The sequence below is a fragment of the Trematomus bernacchii genome, unplaced genomic scaffold, assembly GCF_902827165.1.
Source record: "Trematomus bernacchii unplaced genomic scaffold, fTreBer1.1, whole genome shotgun sequence".
Lineage (NCBI taxonomy): Eukaryota > Metazoa > Chordata > Actinopteri > Perciformes > Nototheniidae > Trematomus > Trematomus bernacchii.
Window position 1 is genome coordinate 25024656 of NW_022987720.1, and position 21830 is coordinate 25046485.

General features: G+C 40.9%; 1 protein-coding gene, 1 long non-coding RNA gene and 4 other non-coding genes across 11 annotated transcripts; 1 reads left to right on the forward strand and 5 right to left on the reverse strand.

Moving 5' to 3' along the window:
* Positions 1-4875: 4875 nt before the first annotated feature.
* On the forward strand, positions 4876-19075 carry LOC117492857 (fas-binding factor 1 homolog). 4 transcript variants are annotated; one of them, XM_034143266.1, is made up of 32 exons: positions 4876-5317; positions 5490-5520; positions 5887-5934; positions 6014-6059; positions 6139-6208; positions 6306-6356; positions 6456-6597; positions 6726-6806; positions 6915-6956; positions 8010-8153; positions 8246-8381; positions 8605-8753; positions 8836-8929; positions 9273-9728; positions 9811-9876; positions 9970-10040; positions 10425-10625; positions 10739-10791; positions 11948-11995; positions 12079-12183; positions 12611-12711; positions 12870-13076; positions 14424-14531; positions 15301-15440; positions 15569-15687; positions 16241-16363; positions 16447-16623; positions 17822-17998; positions 18082-18219; positions 18318-18414; positions 18499-18623; positions 18952-19075. In XM_034143266.1, the coding sequence occupies exons 1-32, from the start codon at positions 5315-5317 to the stop codon at positions 19033-19035; spliced, it is 3633 nt and encodes a 1210-aa protein (XP_033999157.1). In that variant the 5' UTR covers positions 4876-5314; the 3' UTR covers positions 19036-19075. The 4 variants fall into 4 exon arrangements, with proteins under 4 accessions (XP_033999157.1, XP_033999158.1, XP_033999160.1 ...); XM_034143267.1 differs by having other exon boundaries at positions 9973-10040; XM_034143269.1 differs by lacking the exon at positions 10425-10625.
* Positions 18836-21816, reverse strand: LOC117492859. 3 transcript variants are annotated; one of them, XR_004556897.1, is made up of 11 exons: positions 21701-21816; positions 21363-21434; positions 21132-21184; positions 20901-20950; positions 20612-20707; positions 20383-20436; positions 20083-20189; positions 19848-19899; positions 19620-19671; positions 19376-19433; positions 18836-19210 (listed from the first exon to the last, which is right to left on the reverse strand). It is a non-coding gene; the product is annotated as an uncharacterized LOC117492859 (long non-coding RNA). The 3 variants fall into 3 exon arrangements; XR_004556898.1 differs by having other exon boundaries at positions 20083-20192; XR_004556899.1 differs by having other exon boundaries at positions 20612-20696; positions 21701-21814.
* Positions 19276-19345, reverse strand: LOC117493697. Its single transcript, XR_004557011.1, has one exon. It is a non-coding gene; the product is annotated as a small nucleolar RNA R38 (small nucleolar RNA).
* LOC117493701 lies at positions 19509-19578 on the reverse strand. Its single transcript, XR_004557014.1, has one exon. It is a non-coding gene; the product is annotated as a small nucleolar RNA SNORD49 (small nucleolar RNA).
* LOC117493698 lies at positions 20272-20341 on the reverse strand. The gene has a single exon (XR_004557012.1). It is a non-coding gene; the product is annotated as a small nucleolar RNA SNORD49 (small nucleolar RNA).
* On the reverse strand, positions 20790-20859 carry LOC117493699. Its single transcript, XR_004557013.1, has one exon. It is a non-coding gene; the product is annotated as a small nucleolar RNA SNORD49 (small nucleolar RNA).
* Positions 21817-21830: the final 14 nt, after the last annotated feature.

Sequence of the window (21830 nt, forward strand, 5' to 3'; positions counted from 1 at the left end):
CGCCTTAATCCTGGCTAATCCACTGAGCTAATCTCCCCAATCATGAGTGAGAGCCAAGAGAAAATACAGGAATAGTGAGACACAAAATCTGCCTTTTATAGTTTGAGCCTCTCGATGGGAGGAGAAGCCTCAGTGCTCTGAACCACCATCGCCCCCCAAGGCAGCAGATCGCTGGAGGTAGGACCATGTGTACCACCATGATGGTCCTCACCACCATCGCTCTCCTCCTGCGGCACCATTTCTTCAACAAGATCTCACCGTGAGTACTGAATGTGCTTTTCAGCAGGCACCAAAAAAATTGTGGTCATTGCAACCTGTCTGTTAGAAATTATAAAACAGAAATAAGGGACTGCTTTTTGTCAAAATTCAAATATACAAATTCAACATCATGCAAGAAAAGCATTGAGGATTAAAATAAATACACATTAAGTACTGCCAACCATACAAAAAATATGAACACTTGAACACATGTCTGTTCCATGTGTAGGGGGTGAGGGTGATACTTATCTGCATCATTGATTTGAAATAACTTCAGTGATTATTTTAGGGCTCGCCTTGAGCAACAATGTGCGGATTAAGTAGCTCGACACATAACAACAGTGTATTCCAGTTTTCTTCTAATGGAGAGCTGAATAGAGGGGCAAGCATCAGGGCGCTCGAGTTCATGGCTGCTAATTGACTCAAAGTGCAATCTTCTCAGCCCTCAACCCCCCCTGACCTGCTCAGCCACTCACTCAGCAATGGCAAACACACCGCGAGGCTACAGCACCATGGAGCGTGGCAACACCTAGCTCACACGCTAGTAAGATAATAATCTGCAAAACCTTGAGTTCTTTAACCAAACTCTTTCCAGATTGTGCTCATGAAAGCATTGGTTGAAATTGAGAAATAACTGTACTAGTGAGTTGTATGTTCTTTATCACAGGCAGAAAGAGAGTGTTGAGAAAGACGTGCCATACATGAAGAGCAATGGAGCAACAGAAACCCCAAAATGAGAAAAACAGTGAACATCAAAGGGTAAGGAAAAAAAGGACAAACAATCTATCCATTGAAAACAAAGTGAGGATATGCAGCCACGGGGGTCTTTCTGTGATTTTAGTAACTGCAGAGGCCAAGACGTTCTCGCTTCAAAAGCTAGATTTTGGTATCAAGCCAGCAGCACTTAAAATTCCATCGATGAAACCTGATAGCGTATTTAGAATTTAGAAACCCCACTTTGGAAGACAAGATCTTTGATGACTTTCCCATAATTTCCTTGAAAATGGAACTCATTTGGAACAAATTAACTCTAAGCTCGAGGTTTCTTCAAAAGATGTGGAGATACCACATCTTACGAAGAAAGTGCATTTAGCTGAGTCATGATGAGTCATTCTTTTATGAATGATTATATCCCTTCATAATCGTGACTTTGCATGTTTGCTTTTAATTCCCTTGGGTTACATCTCCCCTGAACATGACAAGAGCTGGCCATCTTCTCAAATGTTGTAAGCACCAGGTGAGCGTTGTCATTTGCCACACTTGAAACCTAGCCAAAGGGGTGTTTCAGTGATTTTAGTAATGCACTTCCAAACAGCAGAGGTTAAGATATCCTCCCTTAAAAAGCATGATTATGGTTTCAAAACTGTGGCACTTAAAATTCCAATGATGAAACTAGATAGCATGTTCTATTTGTGTTCCCTGCATTCCCTGCATCCATGTTCTCCAGATTCCAGTTTTTTAAACAGGCTTCTTGGGGACTTTTCCCTTAGTTCCCCTTTTTTTTTGTATATAGGGATTCATTTGTTACAAATTTAATTCAAACTCAAGGTTTCTCTTTAAACTTTTGATCCTGACATAACCTCATCATCAGACAGTAAAACCAGTATTGGGTAATTTTTCAAATAAAAGTGAATGATGTTGCACATTCCAAATATAAAAAACTGTGAATGTCAGTGGGTGACAGAGACACAGAAACACATCCAGACAGGCAAAGGGATATTGACAGTTATGTGTGTGTGTCTGTCTCTGTGTTATGGGACACCTGACATTTTTTTTTCCTCAAAACAGATACATGTAAGAGCCTGGATCATGTTGTGACGTATGAAGTCATCATAAAATGCTTTGATTTATCATATTTTAAAAGCAATTATAATACACAGCCTGTATGATAATTGTTCACAGAACAACATATATTCTGACTTTATATATCCATCTGTCAACCAAATAGAGCTCTGCGGTAACTTATGTGACCAATTAATTGACAACTGTATTATAAAGAATGTGGTTCACCTACTGCAGAGTAATTCGTTTTGCAAGTTTGTGGCCGAGAGCTGTATCTGTAGGCACCTCTCTGAAATCTTGTGTGCCACAAACATGCATATACATGCAGGTAAAACATACACACATGGTGTGTGTGTGTGTGTGTGTGTGTGTGTGTGTGTGTGTGTGTGTGTGTGTGTGTGTGTGTGTGTGTGTGTGTGTGTGTACACACTGGGGCGGCATTATAAAAAAGCAGCAAAGCTTCTTTCCGGCGGTATTGTGAAATCTCTGTGTAGCACGGGGCTTGTGTGCTAGTGGAGGTTAACAGGAGGGGCTCCAGACAAGGGGAGAAAGTGGAGCAGTGGAGCATGTTACAGAAGCACGGATGCATAAAGAGCTGAGATGCCTGCCCCACATTTAGCTTTTAAGTATTCACTGCTACACTGCTAACTAAATGATTCAGAAGCAACAATCCATCATCTCTTTAGGGTTATTATGAGTACATTACCTACAACCCTTCCACTTGATGCAGCTAAAAGATCCCAATGTAAGCCAATAAACAAAGGGGGCATTGTATCCAACCATTGTATGTGAACTGAATCTTTTTTATGGCGACAGTTTTATGGATTGAATTGTCATGGTGATTCAGTTTTTTTTGATTGACCGTTTTCCCTTTTCGCATCATGACTTTACATATTTGCTTTTCTCCTATGCTCCCTCTTCCCTGAAGACATGACAGGCCATCATCTCAAGTGTAGTGAGCATCAGGTGAGCTCTGTCATTTGCTATATTTTACCTCGAATGAACCAGAAAACAAATGGACAAACTGTCAAAAATGTGCACAAGTGTTTGTTTACATCAAAAACTCTGAAAGCTAAACCCTGATTTGTTTTGTTTTCTGTCCTCAGTGGCCTCTGCTATCAAGACTTATTTCCACAGATACTATGGCAGAGATTTCCTTGAGAGATGTCCTGTTATCACACCAAGGTTCCCAACAGGAATAAAAAAGTGGGCTAGAAAAACAACAAGGCCTGTTTTGATCATGGATGGAACAGGAAACAGCAACTGAGCAAATTCTTGGAAGATCAAGCCTGACAAATCCTGTCATGAAAGCTGAATTGTGTCATTTCAAAGTTGATCAGGGTATAAAGTAATAAAACATTATGTGCCTCTGCATATATAAGCAGTATATTCATTTCTTAAATGTTCTGTATTGCTTGCTTTTAAAACAATTAATGATTTTTATTAAATGTATACATGAGGACAGGATTTGACTGGATGTATCTTTAAGAGTCGCGTCTCTTGAGATCTCATAAGTGACCTAATTAATTCTAAAATAGGGGCTGACGTCCAGTTTTGTATTGAAATGGCAGGAGCCCATGGATCACTTAAAGGTTGTGATGATCTCACAAGAGAAGCCCACTGATGAAATAAATCAATGAAATGCATTTGTGTGCCGCTGTTTACTTCTCAATGCCAATGAAGAGTGTCTCTTCCATGCACTAAGAAAAACTGTTATTGATTCAATGATGATATATTAAAAAGGAGTACATTTTTCCTATTTTAGCATCGGTGAAGAATTTATTTTCCCAGATTAGATTAAATTCTACGTTATTGTCGTAGCACATGGTACAGGAAAAAGCAGTTTGCGTCCAACCAGAACATTCAACTCAAATAGTATAAAAAGGTATAACGATAAAGTTAATTACATGCCCCATAGTTTGATATGGTCAGTTTTGTTTCTTGACAATATATATTTTAGTTATCGTCATTATGCTGTGATGTTAGCAATGTATCTTTTTCAAAAGAGCAAATACATTTTGGAAATTGCATTCTCATTGCATACTGACATTACAGTGAATAGTGTTCTCCTTCATGGTACATCAATTCTGCATGCATTTTTGCTCTACAATCAAATGGGAATGCTATACAATTTAAAAGGTATATGTGTCAGTTATGTCTCTCTAGAAGTTGCAGGATGACTTTCCTACTTAAAGGTATTTCAGTGCAATAAAAGGCATTTAAAATGTAATTGAATATAAAACAATAAACACTCCATCATCACAGAATATCTACAAACATAAAAATATCCTTGCATGCAAAGACCAAATGTTTTAAATAGAGCATGTCAGCTTGTTGGCCTTGCTCATTGAATGAATCGCATGATGTTGCCATGCATGTAATCCTTTATATATTCAGTCTATGGTATAATCCCAGCCAAGGAGCGCATGAAAACATTTCATGCAAAATAGCAAAGATGCTTACTGGTTATCATTGTGCTGATTAAGAGTGCAACATCAGGCCTAGACCTCACTGAATTAAACATAGGCATCAGAAGATCAATTATTCAGCCCTTCAGTTTTGTTGCAACTGATTTGATTTGACCTATTTTCTAAACTTTGACGCCACCTGGTGGTAAGCCTGGTGGTTTGGTAGGATTCACAAAGTAAGCAAGCATCTAAAAAATGGAGCAGAAAATGTAAAACTAGCAACTTCATACATAATCACAGGCAAAAAAAACAACGCATTTTTCTGAAACATTATTCTTCAAAGGGCACGATAAAAGGGTACGCTTAAAAACTACCCTACCCACAATGCAAAGCGAACTGTAAACAGGAAGTGTGTGTCTCGCGCTGGTTGTGGTAACGATAATGCTGCAGTAAATCTCAAAAACAGATGCTTGTGATTTTCCTAGCTCAATTTAAATTCTACGAATAAAAGTGTGAATTAGCATAACTAGGTGTGCTATATGGCTAACGGACAGCCATGTCGATGTAGCAATATATAATGCAGTGTGTTGCGGCGGTGTGATTCGCTTTAATGTTAATTTACTTCAAATTAACTGAGTATTTTTTGGACTGCTAACTGACCAAACATGGCTGTATAAAAGCATGAAACAATACGACGTGTAACCAAGCTTAATAAAAACTACAATCGTGTAATATGTCCTTGAAATGAAAGCTCACCGGTGTAACGGAGTGGTTACCAATGGAGACAGGAGACGCCTAATCAGATTTAGCTAAGTAAGCTAGTTAGCTAGCTACAATAACATTAAAGCTACAAGGAGATATTCAACATGGTGAGTCAAACTTGTGCCTCAGTGTTTGCTCGATTCTTTAAGTTAAATCCTTGTTTTCAATCACTTTGTAAACATGCAATGATTTGCTATCTGCAGTAGGTCCATGGTTTAGTGACACTAGGTAAATCTCCCCAACTGCTATATAACTCATGATATATCACTACTTTTACAGGCTTCAAAGCGGAAGGGCAAACCATCCAAAAGTAAGTTCTTCAAGTATTAGTGTAATGCTGTATTCCATAGTGTATTTCTCATATTGTATTACTATGTATGTATTGTAGCATTTAGAGTAGGCTAGTAATGCCACACAATATTAGAATATTAAGTAATATTAGTATTCAGCCACAGTCACAGCTGGTGACATCATAATGAAAATGTAATATACATACATTTTCTTGCTGCTATATTGTAGGTTTACTGTTCTCACTAGATGTTTTTATGTAGGCTGTTTTGTTGTGTTTTGTGTACCTGGGTCTAGTTACGTCTGCAAGACAACATTTCCCCAGGAGACACTAAAGTTGAAGAGTCTTAAGCTTGTTTATTTCTGCCCCTCCACGGTTTTCCCCTAGGTTCTTTCGGAGATGAAGATTTGCTTGACAGCTTATTTGATGACGAAAGTAAGTAGTCAGATCTCCAGTATTTTCATTTGTATTATTGTAAGAGTTTTGTGTGTTTACTATTTGATTTACTTACCAGAACTCCCAGTACGGGGCAAATCAACCCGCAGTGGGCAACTGAATCGGTAAGTTGGAGGAATCCAAAGTTGCATGCCAACAATTATAAATCACAACTGTTTGCAATAAAAATGTTTCCTTCTCCAGCACTTCTGCCACTGATAACATCTTCAGTATGCTAGCAGAGGAGGTGAAGAGGGATGGTGGGGACACTGAGGTATGTAGACAGAAATATGAAAATACACACATAGACACAGTCTTATATTTCTAGCATTATTTATTGTCTATTTGTTACTATTTACTTTCTTGTCCAGGACTCTGATGTCTCAGCAGCAGATCCCAATGACATTTTGAAGAACATGAAGGTAGGTCATCATACAAAAAGTGGAAATATCCTGACAGAAGTTCAGATTTCTAGTTCTTTGCACATGGCCTTAGCTCTACTGACTTTTGTTTTTGCACAGGACATGGATGATATGGATGCTGACCTTTTTGCACCAAAGAAAAAGCCCAGCTCAGCTCCTGCACAATTAAAGCTGTTTGGTAATGAAGGGCCAAAGAAAGACTCATCAACCATAGAAAGTAAAGCAAAGCCAGGGGGAGCAGGTAATTCAATGCAGAGTGTTCTTGCATTCATTATTTCCTCATTATCAGCTTCACATTATTACCCACTTTGAAGTTTGCATTTAAAGCAGCAGTAACAGAGAGCTGTTTGTCTTCCCCTCTCCACTCAGATGAACCCACCACAGGAGGGAGGAAGACATACTCTGCACCCACGTCCACAGCGCATAACTACAAGAAGTTCACTTTCTCAGGTGAGTTAGCCCCCCCCCCCGTCCCATCCATCACACACTATATAACTCAGTAGCTGTTAACTGATAGCTTTGCTGTGTTTTTTTCCTCAAACTGCTGCATTTATGTAGACAGTGGGGGTGAAGATGAAGGTCAGACTCCTGACACTAAAGGTACATTAGTACAGATAAGTGTGTAGTTGAATAATATCAGTTGGTAGTTAAAGGTGGGGTAGGTAAGTTTGAGAAACCGGCTCGAGATACACTTTTTGTTATATTCCATGGAATGCTTTTAACATCCCGATAGCAATGAATATCTTAAGTGCTTTGACAAAAAATCCATAAAAAAATGTCATCTGTGGAAGCCGTAGTACTGTAAAAAGCACGACCAATCATTTTAGCCGGCCCGGCTAAAATAACTGGATGGCCTACCTGCCTGTCAGCCTTCCATCTGTGCACAAACTTATCTCGTGCCCTCATTGGTCATGTGCGTGTTCGTGTGTGTTGGAGGAGGGGCTCTATAAGGAAGTGGCAGATTTTCTCCGGTTGTGTATTTTCAAATTCTAGCGATCTCGAGCCGGTTTCTCAAACTTATCTACCCTACCTTTAAAGGTGTTTTTTGTGTGTAGTTTAGACAAGAGATGTGTATCCAACAGATATCCACACAATTGTAAACAAGTTAAAATGTATTTGGTACACCGGTACAATGAATGCAATCTAAATCTTCCATTAAATCCATCCTTATGTTGAAAGGTGTTTCCAATATTTTGTCCACCCTTTTTCACATACAAGAGGTGGACAATAAATCATATTTTTATATTATTTACATTATAAATACTCCATACAAATATCTTTCCATTGTTAATGTATTTTTTAACTGATTATTTTTAATGTATGTGCAATGTATTTTTACTTGCTGCTATAACAAAACAATTTAAAAATTTGGGATCAGTAAAGTATATCAAATCTATTCTTATAATAAAAGTCTAGAAATGCTTGTATTCCAATACATAACAATCTCTAATTATTGTATCATATTGGTGCAAACAGATGTCCCTAATATATGGGTGACTCAGTGTATAAACACATGCTGAAATGTGTAAACCTCATAATTTAAACATATTTGCACATATACATTCGTACATATGTGATGCCTGTTTAGCATTTACTGCTTAACAGCCTAAAGAAGAAGTATAAATAATGTAAAGAGTTTCATTTCCTCTGCAGATGTTGACGACCCCCTGGCGGATCTACTTGATGATTTGCTTCCAGATGAAACTAAGCCCGAGCCTAAATCTATCATACAGAAAGCCAAACGTGAAAAAGCACCGCCATCTCCTACAGCGTCGCCTATCCTAAAGACTCCAACATGTGAGTCTTTAAATGATACACATGTCTTTATTTTAATATGAAAAACAAACAAGGTGCTGAATGTGTTTGTGTTTATATTTTTTGTTCACCAGCTAAAGCAGCAACTAAACGAAGTGATCTCACATTTGATGACGACAAGGAGGATCTAATGGACGCACTCGGATTTGACGGTGATAATAAAAACCCTCCGAAGAAAAAAGAGGCTGCGCTTTGGTCCAACAAGGACAGGTAACAGCTCTGTTCTCACGCTTACTGTTGTCCTTATTTATAGCGCTCAAACAATAAATAATTAGTGCTATGGGCTTCAGGGTGCCGCTAAAAACAAAGCTGCACAAAGAAAGCAGCATCTCTCGCCTAGGGCATATATATTTGTTGTTTTGCCTTCGCTATTTAATGCTTTCCCTGCCCTTTTTGTCTCTCATTTTCCCTCTGTTTTGCCTCCTTTCCTCAGGAGTGAGACCCCTCAGAGGCCTCGTACCAAACTAGATGAGATTCTGGAGAGTTTGACCTCCCCTCGTCTTCTGGAGAGACCTCCGACGGGCGAGAAGAAGGAACAAACTCAAGAGAAGCCGCAACAGGATAAGACGTTTACCGTTAAAGGTAACGGGGCACCATGTCCTTCTGCTGTCATTATTATTAGCAACTACTGTTTCAAAGGGCTAATATGTTGCCTTCTTATCAGAAACACTTCCAGAAGAGGACCTCACATTTGGCTCCTATCAGCCCACTCTGGGGTCCACGCCTGAGGCGCGCCAGTCCCGCAGACACTCTGTCAGGTGTGTGTAAAGCCTAATCTTGGTGTCTTAGGTGGTTGCCATTTTAGCTTTTTAGGCAGTTGCCATCTTGGTTTTGGGCCGTAGCCATCTTGGTTTGATGGGGTCACCATCTTGGTTTTGGGCCGTACCCATCTTGGTTTGATGGGGTCACCATCTTGGTTTTGGGCCGTAGCCATCTTGGTTTGATGGGGTCACCGTCTTGGTTTTGGGGTGTTGCTATCTCGTATTTTTTTACTGTCTCCATCTTGGTTTTGGCTAGTTGCTATCTTGTTTTTTTGTGCTGTCGCCAACTTGGCTGTTGGCCATCACCATCTTTCTACCCTTACCTTTTTTTTCATATCAGATTCTCCACAGAGGATGTCAGTCCCTCTACCCCGGAGAAGAAACCAAAGCCCTCCACCCCCATTTCTACACGGCAGCGAGCATCGGCTGACTGGCTCGGCCTGAAGACAAATGATGACCAGATCTTTGCAGAGGATGACGCCAAAGAGACTTCAACAGACTCTCCAATACCTCCCTCCTCCCCTTCATTAGAGAAAAGACCCTCTCTGACTGGTAGTAATGCCACATTGGCTGTTAAAGTGGCAGCAGACACCCCTACCGTACCTGCTACTATCGCCAAACAAACCCAGCCAGAGGTCTCTAAAAGCCAGCCGAAAGAGGAGGAGGAAGATGATTGGTTAGCAGGAGCTCTGAGCAGGAAGAAGGGTCTGTCTGTGACACACTCTGAGGCAAAAACATCCAAACAGGAAGAGTCTTTAGGCCTGGGAGAAGAAGTGGATCTGGAGTCGACTGTGAGGTACACAACAAAGAATATACAAATACATTAAAAAAACACACAGACAAAGTTAGTTTCTCAGTACTGAATGTTTGTTTTTCAGTCAACAAGTGGCTTCACAAGCTCCCAGGGCCAGAGAGGACACTCTTACATCTGTCACGGAAGCTAAGTAAGATATTTGTTGTGTAAATCCATAAAACCAGTGAACTGTAAGTGGATTTTTTGTTTGATATTTCTGTTACTTTCCTTTTGTTTTGTACAGCAGCACTTTTCTCGGACAGCAAAGCCCCAACGCTCACTCCACTCCCGTCAGAGAGACGAGGACCAGGCAAGGTATTTATCGACATAACTAATCTTACATTTTATAGTTATAATTTGAATGGTGACTTTTGAAAGCCACGCTCATCTGTGGAAACTTTTCATAATACCCTGTCAATTGATCAGTCATCCAGTCATTTTCACAAAACCCATATCTGATACCTTTTTCTATTTTGTATGACGTCCTGCCCATCTCATTGGATGATCAACTCACATTCTGCCACTCCTTTCGTACAGAAACCATTCCCTCTTACACCTTAACTCCACCACAATCCCCGTCAGTCATTACAGAATATACACCAACCACCAACCCTCCGCTCCCCTCCATCTTAACATCCTCCTCAGCTGTCCATGCTAATGTAGAGCTCCAACAAACTCTTAATTACTCTCCTCCCTCAGATTGCCCTCCTCAATTACCTCGCCCTCTGCCAGTCTCTACTGCTAGCGTTAGCCACACCCAGCCTCAATCCCAACCCCTCCACCTACCACCCCATAAGGGATCCGGGATCCTAAGAGGACCCAGTCAGGCTGCGGATGAAACGCCCCAACAGCTGCCACTGCTCCACCCTACCTCTACTACACTGCCTGGCTCAATGTGGTGTAGGTAATCTCGGACTAATCTGCAGTAGTTGTACATGCAGTATTCACCATTGCTGTAATAATAAATGTGATCATTTGAATAAGGTTGTTACTCATGGTTGTGTTCTTTGCAGCTGTTCAGCAGCCAAACCAAATGCAGAATACATCAAGTGCTGTCCAACAACAGGTATTCATACTTGTCTGTTTTTTCGTGTGATTCTGTTTATTTGTACCTTACTTTGACCATCCGTTCGCTGTTATTGATCATTGTGGAGAGCAGGCAGACGTTTTGTTTGTTATTATAGCAGCTATCGGATGGAATCAATACATGGGCTGCACAGGTTGTCATGTCCGACTATCACAAGTAGAATCATAATGAAAAATACGCCGGTAAAATGTGCCTGTAGAAAACGGCTTAGCAAGTAGTCAGTTTAGCTTCGGTTGCTATGCTAACATCACCCATGTTATACCAGAGAAACTTTCATAACAGCGTTGTGATGCCAAACAGCGTCAATTCAGACTGACACACATTCACTTAAGGGGAACTGGGGATATGTATCAGCTGCTGTGACAGTCAGACAGTGAATACTTTAGAGCCGTGTGAGCTAACCCGGAGCTAACGGGAGAATAAACTCCCGTGGAAGAGCAGCCAGCACTGCAGCGGTCGGTAAATGCCGCTGAAACACATTAATAAACAATGAACCACGGCACTCTGGAGAAAAGTATAAGGTTGGAGAAGTCGTTATTTAATTTAATCTGGCTTCGTATGATTAAAAGCAACACGATCATCGACCCGACGCAGTCCCCGGCCCGTTGTTGTTGTGAGCTCCGTGGGGGAGAAAATCAGCGATGTAAACGGTGACGTCATGACGCAGCAGCGGCAGCTGGGCGGTGTGAACAGAGCGGGAGCTGAAAAGGGAAACCGGAGCTGAACCAGAAAAGCTCTAGCTAGGAGCTAGAAAGGGAAAAGCGCTGGTGTGAAAGCCGCATTAGTGACAGCACTATTTAACACTCGTCCCTCTATTGGCTAGCGTTCCAACTTGTACATGATAGGCTAAGGAACGGGACATCATTAAGCTGAAAACAGATCCGGCCAGCTAACCAATCAGAGCAGACTGCGCTCTGGTTTCAAACAGAGGGTGAAAAGAGGTGCTGCAGAACAGGCAGTGTGAGAAAATAAAGACCTTTTTCAACATTAAAGCATGTAAACATGTCACAGTAGAGACACAAAATACAAATATGAACCTGAAAATGAGCATGATAGGGCCCCTTTAAGGTTTATCACCATTTTGGCAATCACATGTGTTTTTAGTGAATAACCCTTCTCTATTTTTTCTGTGAAGGTGCCACTCTCAGCAGACTTTCTGCAGCAGCTGCTTCTACAACAGCAGGTTAGGAATGTTACTTGCACATATACTCCAGCTGTGTATGCACAATGAATTGTTCTTGACTTGTTTACTTTTCTCTCCTAAAGATGATGCAGTCTCAGTTGCTGGGTCTCGGGGGGGTCAATGTAAGAGAGCAGCAAGCTGGAGATTATCAAGCTTTACAGGCTTGCATCATCCAACTGGAGGGACAGGTATATTAATGTTGGTGTAATGTGTAAAGGACACAAATAACTAGGGCTGTGCAATTAATCGTATTTTAATCTCGATTACGATTTTGGCTTGCAACGATTACGAAAACAATGTAATCGAAATAAAACGATTATTATTTTTATAAAAAAAAAAAAAAAATGTAATTCTTTTTTTTTTTTTTTTGGTTTTTCTGTTGAATTATACTTAAAGTTCAGGGTAATCAACTGTTAAAAACATACTGTTCAAATTTTTTTTTTCAATATATGGATGTTTTCAAAGTAAATGGATAATCGTTTTTAATAATCGTGATATCAATTATTGACCAAAATAATCGTGATTATGATTGTTGCCATAATCGCACATCCCTACAAATAACCTTCAATGCTGCAAAAAAGATTCCTATATTTCATCCTATGTGTTACTGTCTAGGTGAAGACTCTGCAGCTGGAGCGAGAGCAAAGCCAAATGTTGCTAGCGAGTGTCCAGCAGCGGCATAAACAGGATATGGAACTCATGGAAAACACAAACAAGTAGTTAATTCCTCGACACACACACACACACACACGCACATATGTAGGGCGAATGTGCTCCTATGTACATGTTTAACATACATTATGCATAATTCCCTGCACTTCAAGCTGCTTATGTTTGCTTAGCACATGCTTTCCGTATCTCTGTGCACGTGCAGGGCTCGCGTGAAGCTGCTCGAGGAATCGGCAGCCCAGAGGGAGACACAAGCGCGACAGGAGTGTGAAGACCTAATAGAACGTCTGGCAGCAGCAACACGATCCGCCGAGCAGGAACGCTCTGAGCTGCAGGCTCAGTACCAGCGCAAACTGACCCAGGCCCAGCAGGACAGAGACCGCGAGGTGGAGAGGCTCCGAGACCTCCAGAGGTACAGCGAGAAATGTCGAAAGATACGAAGTGTGGGACACATTTTAGTCAGGATCTCTTGCCAACACTTACAGTTGAAAATATCACAGGTGTTTAATACTCCAGAGATCAATCATCACAAGAGTTTCTGAGTCAACCTTACATTCTATAGAAGTGCATGCCCCCTCCATGTACTATGTATATCATTTTCACAGCGTTGACCCAATTTTTTGTGTGTTGTGTAAAATCTAAATCTGAAATAAGGTCAACATGAGGTCTGCAAACACAGCTGTTCCTTCTCTACACACAATGCCTATTATTGCACATGTTTAAGCTGCGAGGGCAGGCACAGTACATATCTAAACATTGCATTGGATTTTAAACCATTATTTTATTGTATAAAGTGTGGGGGAAACTTCTGAAGTAATTGGAAACAGGACTCAGAGAGAGACACGAGGAGAGCTGGAGCTTTGATGGCAAAACACTGACGGTTTATTTGGAGCTTCGGCCGGAGAATTCACAAGACATGTCACGGGGCCACGGGTTGACCACGCGGTTCAGATGCCACAATAAATTCTGAAGAACTCTTCTGTAGTTCAAGGTTTTAACTAGTTCGGAGTGTAATAATCAACATTCTTCACTAGATAGACTGGGGACACTGACTGACTTATGGCCTCGAAGATTTCACACCTTAGGTTCATCAAACCCCGAGAAGGAAGTGTTCCATACGTCCCCATAACAATAAACTATCTCTGACTGAAGGTTGCCCGGTCATAAACTGGTAACAACAACAAATGGCTAAGGCAGCCCCCTCCTTAAGGGAGATAACAGATGCCATGGTTGGTCATCTGCGTCAGAGGGCAAAAGGTGAACATCTATGGAAATGATTCCCTGACATAAAGCACTTCTATTGGGAGTAAAGAAGCCCTAATTACAGTAAGTGATTATTTCACACTAGCCAGTAATATAAAATGTATTCAACACATGCTGACTGAAAGAAAAATACAAACAAAGGGGGATACACAGGATTAGATAATTGTTCCATTTGAAGCAAAAGACAGAAACATAGTAATCAGATCACTCGGCTTAGTCTTCATATTGCATAATGCGATTTAATCTTCCTGCACATTCGGGGCCTGATTCAAGAGGCACGTTCGCCGAGTAATCTGGGTAAACTAGCAGAGTAATACCCATAATCCCCTCTTATCTGGAATGTGGACAGATGTCTAAAGAACTAACTTATTCAAAAAGAACCACATTTTTCCGATAACTAAGCAAAAAACCCATCTAAAACCTACAATAAACGTATCAGTTGTATTATAAACAAATGCACAGCTGACTGTATTTTAATTGTATTCTTGACGTCAAGGAAATCTGTCTTGGAGATGAAGAAGGACCACGAAGACCAGGTCAAGAGACTGAAGAAGCTAAAGGAGGAGGAGATTGATGCTGTAACAAGCGCAACATCACAGACCAGGTTAGATGGAAACGAATGACACTGCGATACATACTCCTGTTAACACTAGTAGTATGTTCCATGTGTGTTTGTGTGAAATCAGTGCTGATATGTTTTATATATACACTATGTTGGAAGAGTTACGTTGTTATTTCACCTTGAAAAGTGAGTCTAGAATTATTATTTTTCTTATTTTCTGTATTTAAAGGGGACCTATCATGCAAAATGCACTTTTGTACGTCTTTTATACATGAATATGTGTCCCCGGTGTTCCAGGGAACTCACCAAGTGTCAGAAAACACAACCCTCTCTATTTTCCTCCATACCCAAATCTCTAAAAAAGGGGCTGCAACGGATCTGATAAAAACTGATCCAGATTTGAACACTGTCCTGACGTCAGGACAGTGGCGCTACGGCTATTGGGCCAACTCCACCAATCAGGAGGAGACAGCCACGGCCATTGCCGTTCGAAAGCGCTGGAGACGCTGTAGTACATATGCCAGGCCTGTAGATGGTGCTGTTCTCACAGAATCAACCCTTGCTAAAACAGGGATAAAAAATGTCAAATTGCAAAATGAGGCATGGCTAAAATGCATGATCTGTTTGGTATTTTGAAGAAAAAAAAAGTATAAATATGCCTTGTATAGGTATGGTCCTACACTATATTATTCAAATATAGCATGATAGGTCCACTTTAAGCAGATTTTCAACACTAATCAACTGATCTTATTCAGGTTTTTTTGTGATTTGTGCAACATTACTGTAGTGTAACTGTGTTTCCTTGGTCCAGGTCCCTCACGGGGGTGATTGAGCAGATGGAGCAGTTCTCCTCTCGGCTGGGGGATCTCTCTTCCCGGGTGGAGAGCACACATGAACACACGGCGCAGGGCCTGGAGCAGGGGGCACGGCACCGAGACGAGCAGCTTCGAAGTACATCACACACACATAAACATGCACACTTTGTTCAAATAGGTCAAAACACAAGTTGGCTAACAGCATACTGTGGTCGGTGTCGCATTGCAAGTGGGTTAAGGTCATTCTCTAAATGCTCGTTTCAGTGATGCAGGAGCGTCTGGCCCAGCAGCAGAAGGCCATGGCGGAGGAGAGAACGTACCTGAAGGAAATAATCTCCAGGATGGACTCTCAGCTCAATGAGCAGCAGAGACAACTTGAGAAGGTCAGGGTCAATCTGTAGGATTAAGCATTACACAAGTGCATACATAAAGTACACACGCTTGCAATGAATTGATACTTTCCCCTCACCAACCAGGTCTGGGAGGGTTTCTTTAAAAATGTCTTTGTTTACAATTACTAGTAACCTGTAGAACATAAATGTAATGTCACCTGATTACTTACCGTTACTTTTGGATTACCTTAAAATCAAATGCAATGCAAAAATAACCCTAACCATAACCCTAAAGAAAATAAATGGCCTTTTAGGTTTAGTATAATGCATGAATTTAAAAGTTTTTTAAAGAGTATTTTTGTTGAACAAATCAGGTATCCAGCTACTTGATTTAAAAAAAGTCAAAGGTATTTGAAAAAAGTCTAACTGAAGACCAAAAAGCAAATGTATGTATTGTAATCTTGTTAGCAATCTCAGATTTGTTTTAATGTACTTGTAATCTGATGTTTTTTTACAGTACTTTTTTATGTAACTGTAAATTAATACAGTTACTCCCCTTGTCTGTCAACAACTGACAATAGGACTTTGATGTTGTATTTCTCAGGACCGCTGGAAGATGACAGCAGAGCAGGCCAAGGCAGAGTCTACCCAGAGAGGGCTGGAGGGAGAGCGGCACGCCCTCAGTTTGCAGATCAACATGGAACGAGAGGAGCTGGAGAGAGCTAAGGTGAGCCAGGTGAACATCCACATCCAACTTGAATCAATGCGTGGTTCCTTCTTACGTCTCCTGCGTGTCTCCGTGTCCATCAGAGTGCACTCCTGGAGGAGCAGAAGTCGGTGATGCAGCACTGTGCGGAGGAGAGGAGGAAGCTGGCTGCTGACTGGACCCACTTCCACGCCCTGGAGAAGCAGAGGCACGAGAGGGCCGAGCGGGAGGTCAGCAGTCTGTTGGAGAGGAGGGAGGGCTCCATCATCAGTCTGGCACAGGTGATGGTCCTTTAAGTTAAAAACTAATGTTGTCATTATGTTTATTATGTGGTTCATTTATAAACCTTCCAGAACTCTTAGGTGTTCTGGGACAGGTGCTTTCTGCCCTCAGAGTCAAGACTAAGAGCTTAGAAAGCTGAGGGTTAGGCTAGGTTTCTTTTTCAGAAACAAGTCCTGTTTCTCACTCGAGGCCAGGAAAAGGCTCTGTGACCTTTTTACCTGTGCTGGACTATGGTGATTTGATCTATATGAATGCACCTGCCCATTACCTGCTCAAGTTAGATGCCGCCTATCACAGTGCTCTGAGATTTGTTACAAACTGTAAAGCACTTACTCATCACTGTACCCTGTATGCCAGGGCAGGGCTGCCTTCACTTGCTGTACGGAGGCTCAGTCATTGGTACATGTTCATCTACAAAGCCATGCTGGGTAAACTACCGACTTATATCTGCTCTTTGATCTCACAGAGAGTCGCAAGTAGCTATTGCCTGAGATCCCAGGATGTGTTTTTATTACATGTGCCAAGTGCTAGGACTGTTTTAGGTACTAAAGCTTTTATGTGCGCTGCTCCTCTAGCTTGGAACACTATGCAATTTCTTTTGAAACTGAGCATTTTGGTTCCCCTGCAAAAGCTTGGATAGATGAAATGTTATTTGATACCTGTCATTGTGAATAGGTTGTAATTTTTACCGCTGTAATTATGTTGTATGATGTCCTTTTTGTTTTCTGTTGTTTTTATGTGTAACCAATGTGCTGCAGGTCTCCCTTGAAAAAAGAGATCGTTGATCTCAATGGGATTTTACCTGGTTAAATAAAGGCTACAAACAAACTAACTAAACATGGAGAAGCAGCTTTTAGTTATTATTCTCCAAATATCTGGAAAAAACTACCAGAAAACGGCAGGTCCACAACTCAAACTACTTTTGAATCAAGATTTAAGAACATTCATTTTTTAATAAATCAAACTACTTTGTAACTTCGTATTCTATTTGAGTTTGTTTCTATGCATTCCTCTTTTTAATGCCTGTATTTTTAAATGTATTTTAAAGTAATTTCCATAATTGAATTATCTTAATACTTTAAAATGCTTTGCCTTACAGTAAAATAATGTAATGGGGGTATATTCAAAAGTACATTTTGTTGAGCTCCCTGGGATAGACGGGACACTAAAGGAAATAAATCTACTTTTCTCTTGTAGGAACAAGCTGACTTAAAGCTTCACACCGGGGAGCTGAAACAGAAGCAGATGGTTGTGGCACAGGAGAGGGAGACTCTGGAAAGACTGAGAGAGGAACTGGACAGCGAGAAAGACAGAATCAGCAGCACCGCGCTGAGACTCAAGACACGAGCCCAGGAGGTGGAGGCCTTCAGCAAGGTACATTAACACCGTGATTCCTACATGAAGTGCAGGAAACAATGTGCAATATCTTGAGTTTGGACAACGTATACCTTTTACAGCTTGCTGCAGAGAAGTTTGAGGAAGGAGAACGAGCGTTGCAGGAGGCAAAACGAGTGGAGACTGACCACGAGGCGAGACTCAGAAATATCCATTCGCAGACAGAGCGGCTGAGGCAGCAAGAACAACGAATCCATCAGGTGAGTGTCTCAGACAGCCATATTCTTCAGATTTGGCTTTTTATACAAATATTTTGATCACACGGATTGTAACTGTACATCAACTATTTTTCATCCAGGAGCGAATGCGGTTAAGTCATCTGCAGAAGGACACAGAGATGTCGAGACAAGACGCTCCCATTAGCTCGTTTGCACAAATTACACCAAGCCTACCAGGTGAGGTCTTATCCAGTTGACTATAATAAAAAATAAAGAGTAACCCAAAATTACCCCATTTGATGATATATTATGTATGTGTAGATTCAGTGTTGCCAAACCCCGAGCTGACATCAACCCTGAACTTTCCACCTCTGACTTCGTTGGCCAACTCTAAGTCCATGGCTCTCCAGGCTAGTCTGACTCTCTGGAAGTACACGGCAGAAAAGGTATCCACTGGAGTCCGATAGAAATGTCTTGTCCTTCATTAGGAATTCTTACTAGTATGAAAAAAAAATTATGTGATCATTTATATGGGTGCATAAGATTGAAAGTATTATTCTTCCATTGAACAAGTGATAGCCACAGTATCCAAAGGTTGTGATAACTGAAGCTGGTTTAGACCTTATAATGCATAAATAAAATTAAAGCACAAAGATTGATATTGAGGTTTTTAATGTCAATAGGAACAAAATGCCACAGTGGCTCACGGTCACATTCATCAGTAGTAGTACATTTAAAACAACTTTTGTTTCTTCCTAATGCCTTTCTCCACAGGACCGTGAATACCTCCAAGAAGAGCAAGTGTTCTTGGAGAATTTAAAGAAGAAATCTTACAGATCGACCTTCAACACAGATTGACCAATGCATGCTGGGCACTCCCAGTAAGATTCGTGCCATTGTACTTGAATGTTTTATACAAACAATTTTATTAAACACGTTTTAGAGCAAACATTGTTTTTCATTTGTACACCAACAAATCTACTGCAGAGTCTGACTTCTGGATCAATCCAAGCCGTTTCTCCTTACATTTGTTCTGCAAGGAAAGAAAAACAAAAACATTTAAAACCAACTACTACAGTTAGCAAACTGTTTCTGCAGTCAAGCCTCAGGTTACCATAGGTCCACACTTATGTTCAGACAGGGATAACTTTTTTCATCACTGGCTTGACTTTAAGTCAACATTAGCACTTGAAATTACCTGAGCAACTTTTCTCAGCACCAGAGGGACGTCATAGGCTTTCATTACTGAATAGGACCTGAAGGGAGAGATTTAACATCTAGATTATTAAGTGTTCAGATTATGCACCTCATAAACATGAAGGTTCAACAATTCTCAGAACAGCTTCAATCGTCAGTTTCGCATAAGACGGCACTTCCTATGCAGCAGTTATCGTCACTGAATAATTGGAAACATGGATGAAAGGCAGTAGGGTGGTACACACCTTTCACCAGGCCACATCATTTTCAACCGACCCAACGAGGACCCTCAAGAACCTTAAAAAGAAAAACTTCTTTAGTGATAGTTCATCAGCAGCATGGGTCGCTACAAGTAAGTATGCAGCTAGTCAGATACCATTGGTTTCAACACTTGTTATTCTGACAGGGATAACAGAATCATCATATATACTGCCTAAACTCAATTATTGAATGCACAGTAGGGTGGTACACACCTTTCACCAGGCCACATCATTTTCAACCGATCCAACGAGGACCCTCAAGAACCTTAAAAAAAAAAAAACTTCTTTAGTGATAGTTCATCAGCAGCATGAGACGCTACAAGTAAGTAAAGTATGCAGCTAGTCAGATACCATTGGTTTCAACACTTGTTATTCTGACAGGGATAACAGAATCATCATATAAACTGCATTGAGCCAATTATTGAATGCACAGTAGGGTGGTACACACCTTTCACCAGGCCTCCTCATTTTCAGAGTGTCAACGAGGACCCACATGAACCCGAGGAACTTTTCTCAGCACCAAAGGGATGTCAGTCTTTCATTACTGATCAGGACCTGCTGGGAGACATTTTACGTCTAGATTATTAAGGGTTTAGATTATGCACACTGTTAACATAAACCCTGAAGGTTCAACAATTCTCAGAACAGCTTCAATCGTCAGTTTCGCATAAGACGGCACTTCCTATGCAGCAGTTATCATCACTGAATCATTGGAAACATGGATCAAAGGCAGCAGGGTGGTACACACCTTTCACCAGGCCCGCATCATTTTCAGCCAGTCTCAACGAGGACCCTCATGAACCTGAAAAAATAAACTTCTTTAGTGATAGTTCATCAGCAGCATGGAACTCTACAAGTAAGTATGCAGATAGTCAGATACCATTGGTTTCAACACTTGTTATTCTGACAGGGATAACAGAATCATCATATAAACTGCATTGAGTCAATTATTGAATGCACAGTAGGGTGGTACACACCTTTCACCAGGTCTCTTCATTTTCAGAGTCAACAAGGACCCACGTGAACCTGAGCAACTTTTCTCAGCACCAAAGGGACGTCATACTGATCAGGACCTGAAGGGAGAGATTTTACATATAGATTATTAAGTGTTTAGATTATGCACACTGTTAACATAAATCCTGAAGGTTCAACAATTCTCAGAACAGCTTCAATCGTCAGTTTCGCATAAGACGGCACTTCCTATGCAGCAGTTATCATCACTGAATAATTGGAAACATGGATTAAAGGTAGCAGGGTGGTACACACCTTTCACCAGGCCCGCATCATTTTCAGCCAGTCTCAATGAGGACCCTCACCTGAAAAAAATAAGAGAAACTTCTTTAGTGATAGTTCATCAGAAGTATGGGACTCTACAAGCAAGTATGCAGATAGTCAGATACCATTGGTTTCAACACTTGTTATTCTGACAGGGATAACAGAATCATCATATATACTGCATAAAGTCAATTATTGAATGCACAGTAGGGTGGTACACACCTTTCACCAGGCCTCCTCATTTTCAGCCAGTGTCAACGAGGACCCACGTGAACCTGAAAAGAAAAACTTCTTTAGTGACAATTCATCAGCAGCATGTGACTCCATAAGTAAGTATGCAGCTAGTCAGATACCATTGGTTTCAACACTTGTTATTTCTGACAGGGATAACAGAATCATCATATAGACTGCATAAAGTCAATAATGTAATGCACACAGGCTCGTCATTCTTACCTTTCATTACGAAGGACTTCGCATCTGATCTGTTGTAGGAAGATTAGCTTCATTCCGCAGGAGGAAAAGCGCCTGTAAGGTAAAGGAAAACAAAATTATTAAGACATGAAATGGCAACTTAACTTATATGCATGTTAAAAAGTAATGTGCCAGTGAATTTAATGCAAAAAAACTTGTGCAAAATAGCGTACTTTTCAACTTAAGCCCAAATGGATTCAAGCACGTGTTGGCCTTAGTCAAGAAGAGCTAACGGCTAACGGTGAAAGCTAGCACAATTCCCATAAAACCACATACAGATTCTCACATTTAAGTATCATTATATAATCATAAAGTATTACCTTTTCAGGGTGGTTCGTCTGCAGCAAACTTCATATTTAGATGTAGAAGCATCACGCCCTGTGAGAGCCACATGCTGCAGAGTGTAGCTTCAACGCAGACAGTGAAGGAGAAGAGGAACGGAAGTCTCGC

Excerpts from the sequence above, each read along its gene's own strand:
- LOC117492857 (XM_034143266.1), top strand. Across the intron at positions 6,807-6,914 it reads CAAGAAGTTCACTTTCTCAG|ACAGTGGGGGTGAAGATGAA; the intron begins GTGAGTTAGCCC and ends GCATTTATGTAG. Across the intron at positions 14,532-15,300 it reads AGCGCAACATCACAGACCAG|GTCCCTCACGGGGGTGATTG; the intron begins GTTAGATGGAAA and ends TCCTTGGTCCAG.